This window comes from Protobothrops mucrosquamatus, unplaced genomic scaffold (genome assembly GCF_001527695.2).
Source record: "Protobothrops mucrosquamatus isolate PMUCROS unplaced genomic scaffold, P.Mucros_1.0 scaffold3926, whole genome shotgun sequence".
NCBI lineage: Eukaryota > Metazoa > Chordata > Lepidosauria > Squamata > Viperidae > Protobothrops > Protobothrops mucrosquamatus.
In genome coordinates this window covers 25218-30040 of record NW_015389870.1, presented here as the reverse complement: position 1 = coordinate 30040, position 4823 = coordinate 25218, and the positions used below count along the sequence as shown (strand labels likewise).

Here is a 4823-nt window from a genome sequence, read left to right as displayed (position 1 = left end):
TTGTGTTGTGTGAACGGAAACAAGATGTTGCTGAACTATAAGCTGGCCACTTTCTTGCCATTCAGCCTCTGAGCCCCAATCTAGGGCCAGCCAGTGCCTCACCTCCTTGGGGGGAAGAGCTGCCCTCCAAAGGAAACCGGGCTGCAGGGCTCCCGAGGGCCGACAGGTGGCGCCAAGACCAGTCCTTTGCTGCTCCTGCTGGCAGGTAGTGGAGTTGCTGCTCGGATGTACTTTAAGGGGCCGGGAAAAGCCGTGGCTTTTCCCTGCCGTTAAAGACAGCAGTGGGCTCCTTCAAAGCGCCCCTCGTTGCTGGTTCCTGGGCAGGTGTGAGGAGGGGCCCCGGGGTCGTGGGGTCCGGAGCTGGAGGGATGCCCTGGGGGGGCAATGCAAGTGGCTCGGCCTTTATCGTCCCAGATCGCATCTCAGCGCCCTCGAGCCCTGTACGAGGCAGCAGCGGAAGGAGGACCCGCAAAGGCCGCGACGCAATATCGGTTGCTGCTCACGTGTACGTTGCATTCACACGGGATGGATCGCACCTCTGGGTGGGGGAAAAACCGAGGAGAAGAGCTGGAGGGTGCCATGTTTGTGCCGGGCAGAAGCGCTGGAAGCTGTGGGCACCATCTTTGCAGCTGGCAGAAGCAAAAGTAACTGAGCTGGCTGTCGCATTCTTTGCAGCTGGCAGAACAGAGCGAGGCTGCTGGCACCCTCTGCAGGCGATAGGCGGGAAAAGGGAAGGAACGAACTGGGCGATCGCCTAAATTATATCGATGGCCCTTTCATGACTTGTGGACTTCAACTCCCAGAAATCCTGAGCCATCCAAATAGTGTCCATGTTGGCTCATGGAGTTGCATTCTGGGAGTTGAAGTCCACAAGTCATAAAAGGGCCATCATTCCCCACCTCTGGCCTAGAACAACCTAAAGGAAGATGCAGCGGTACCCTAGGCCCTGTTCACACAACCTGCTTCCCACTTCTGGCTTTGCACATTCAGACCCCTGGCGTGGTTCAACAGGCTTGGTGCATGCCAATTTAACCCGGCATAAGTCCAGCCAAACTGAGCACGCCGTGCAAATGGGAGGGCTTCCCTTGCCATTGAGGCTTATTGCAGGGACCCACCTGAGCAGCGTCCACCAGGGAACCTTCTCCAGGCGGGTGACTTTCAATCTGTACCTGGACAGCCTTGGCTGACTTGGGAAGGAAAGCTTGTTTAGGCTTGGATGGGGGACCACCAGGAAACGCAAGAGAGGCTGCCTAGCACTGGAAAGTTTAAAAAAGAACCAGCCCCATCTGTTGCAGCCCAGAAAATGCCTTGAAGGTGTTTGGGATTGACCCTGAGGATTCTGTTGTCCCCGATTCGGGTCTGAGCCTGGTGCTGAGGCCGATGAAGAACAGCAGACAGAGGTGCTGGTTTTGTTGTCTTTTATGAAGCGCTCCAAGAAAAGGGATCCTGACCATTCGAACCACAGAATTAATAAAGGTTTATACATTTTCTCTAAAGCAGAAGGCAGGATAAGGTGGGATATATCAGAAATATAATCTAATAAACATTTCAATAATAATCTAATGATTATTCTATTGGTCTCTAGCAGGCTTGGCTAATGAATGCTTGAAGAGTTACCTAATACACATCCTATTTGCTCCAGGCCATCCCTATTCCTAACCCTTAGCTGAGCTTGCAAGATGCCTAAGTCTTTTGTTACTTTTATCAGCTTTTTGACCACACAGAATTGTTACAGGCTTTTTAGGTGCATGCTCCCTGTGAATAAGCATTCTTTGTTCTTGCCAGACAAACTCCACAATTACAGGCTTCCCGGTCTCCTTTCAAGCGTATCTTGCTTTGTTTTGGCATCCAGCCCATCAATGGTTTGCCTGCTCAATGGACTAATGGCCGATCTGGGAAAAGGTTAATTGAAGTCCAGCCTCTTTAGCACCTGGAGCATGCCAGGGACTGGAATTGGAAAGGCAGCGGTGGCCGATCGCTTCCATTTTGCCCCCAAGAGAGCTTCAGACCCCTCCCCTCCCTAGCGGCATCGCCCCTTAGATTTGCGTGGCTCATCTGAGAAATATTCCATAACTCTTTCAAGGGGAGGCTTTGCTCCTGGAAGAATGTACCCTTTTCCTTTTTACACTTCCAACAAATTGGTAACCGCTATACATTTTTGCGAGTCTGGCCGGTGGCAGATGCCATCTATAAAGCATCTTATAAAGATTTTCTTTGTAAGATGTCGCCAATGTAATTTTATTGTTACGTTCCCAAGTTTGGTGCCATTGGTCCAGATTTATTGCGTGAACAATGGACTTTTTCAATTATATATGCTAGATATTAGAACTGATTGAAATTTTACCTTTTCATAACAGGTTTATGTGACTCATCACATTTCCCCGGTAAAAACGTTCTCCTTTCATTTCAATGGTTGTGCTTAATATTATGGGTTGTTTCATGTTTGATGTAACTGAGCAGGATGATTTCTTCCATCCAGTCAACTCTTTTGTACTTTTTCTGTGCATGGAGTATAAAATGAAACCCGATTCTATGTCCTGGAATCCCTCTTTTCAATAAGGGAAACCTCTAATAAATTGCCTTGAAATGATCTTCCCACTCAGTGCCTAATTGGAACAAGTTTGCGTGGCTGAATCTGGGGCTAATTTGGCCCTCATTGTTGTGGCTGTGTAAGAGCTCCACGATCTCATTCTTTGATATAATCTATAAGAGTTTTCCAAATGTCAGCCCCATGTAAGACCATCCCCAGATAACTGAAACTAAATTGGATGCTCCAACTGGTCTCCTTGCCTTTAAAGCTTTTTAGCAGAAACAGGAGACTCTCTAAGGCCAACAAAGTGATGTGAGATACTAGCCATATCCTCAGCATATAGGAGGAGAACTGTATCTGGCTCCATGGACTCAGGCAGGTCTAATTAGAGACTAGTCAGATGAGCTGTCGTGGAGCAGAGGTGCTACTTGAAGAGGGTGGAGGTCTAAAGCCCTGGGAGACTTTTCTGAGCAGGTACCAGGTTTTTAGCACATTTCATACGAATGCTGAATGAGAAAAAGCAACATCCCTTTGTACTGTATTCTCCATGTTCATCAAGATTTCTCTCAAATGTAGGTTTAAAATCTACAAAGAATACATGCAATGATTTTTATGCCATTTTGTTTTATTTTGAAGAATGTTAGTCATAAATCAAAATTTACACCCAATGCATTATGCAAGGAACTCTCAATGCTCTTTAATTCTCTGACTCTCCTGCACAGAATCTGAGGGGCCCAAACCGGGCACAGTATTTACGATGCAGGTTGAGCAAAGCAGAACCGGCCGGAAGAATTCTCGGTCTCCATTTCATGGGCCTGATCTGCATTCCTCCAGCCTTTGGGGGGGCGTAGGAAGCACGGAGAGCCCCCCAAGGCCGAGGGTCTTGGGCCAGGCTCCCCGGGGAGAAAGGGGCGCAGGGGGGGGCAGAGCTGGGGGGAAGGGGGGGAAAAGCTGGGCCTTTCTGGAGGCTTCGACCTCAGGACGCCGAGAGGTCTCATCATTGCCACAGTTAGCACATGTGAATGTCAGGCAGGTAGTTGAGCCACAGGGAGCTTTGGTGTGCACTGCAGTAAGTGTTTTGCCCTGCTGTACACATTCTTTCCCCTTTTATTTTTCTCTTTTGTAAAGCACCCAGTCGTTGGGAGTTGGGCTGCTCCCAAGTGTAATAAAAGAAGTCATTGCAAAATAAATGAGAACCACTCTGAAAAATCCCTGAGTGGATGAAAAAGCTAAGAAAAAGGAAAGGAAAAAGAAGTGCCCTGCACCACTTTTCTTTGGCCACAGGATGGCAGTATTGCTCCATGGTTGGGAAAGGAAGGGGGAAAACACACCTTCCCCTTTCAAAAGAGAATAAACTAAAAGTTTTATTTTCATTTTTAAATTTTATGTATTGATTTGCATCCTGCCTTTATTGTTTTTAGAAATAGCTCAAGGCGGTGAACGTATTTAATACTCCATCCTCCTCTTATTTTCCCCACAACAACAATCCTGCAAGGTGGGTTGGCCGAAGAGAAGGATTGGTCCAAAGACACCTAGTTTGCTTGCGTGCCTAAGGCAGGACTAGAACTCACCGTCTCCTGGTGATTGGCCCAAAGGCAACTAGCTGCCTTTCATTTTTCCCCTTCTTTATTTGCAAAGTTTCAGTCAGTTTGCTAATATTCAAATTCCCGACAATATGGAGTGGAGAGAGATGCCTTAATTTATTCGTGCAACACAGGATGAATTCTTTGAAAATGTGCATACCTCCCAAAGCGAAAAGCATGTGGCCGAACGGGGTCCGGCTGTCATCTACGAAGAAGATCCGCTTCATGTACAAGGAGAGGAACTGGCCATAGAAAACTTCATCAAAGCTGGAATACAGTACAATACAATAATAAAATAATAAAAATAAATAAATAAATTAAATAAAATAAGATAGATTTCTCATGAAGCCCTCAAGCAATTGGCTTGTCACCCTATCAGAGGATTTCTGTTCCAAAACAAGGAGGATCAGACAGCATCAAAACCACAGGTGGTCCTGAGCCCAGAATTTAGGTCACTAAGCGAGAAATTTGGGGTTTGCCCCATTTTACGACTTTTCTGGCCACCACTTGAGTTTTGCCCCATTTTACGACTTTTCTGGCCACCATTGTTAAGGGGAATTCCTGCAGTTGTTAAATTAGTAACACGGCTGTTAAATGAACTTTAACAACTGCAGGGATTCACTTAATAACTGTGTCCAGAAAGGTCGTAAAATGGGACAAAACTCACTTAACAGCTGTCTCCATCCTTGGCAGCTGAAATTTTGGGCTGA

At 46.9% G+C, this 4823-nt stretch overlaps 1 protein-coding gene across 1 annotated transcript in view; it reads left to right on the top strand.

Annotated features, from left to right (window-relative positions):
* The window catches only part of LOC114923484 (zinc finger protein 345-like), a gene marked incomplete at both ends in the record, with an annotated part of 53807 nt that overhangs the window by 30814 nt on the left and 18170 nt on the right, over positions 1-4823 (top strand). Inside the window, 2 exons of the mRNA XM_029286509.1 lie at positions 3253-3278; positions 4248-4379. Coding sequence (XP_029142342.1) covers positions 3253-3278; positions 4248-4379 — 158 coding nt within the window. The remainder of the gene's footprint in view (positions 1-3252; positions 3279-4247; positions 4380-4823) is intronic.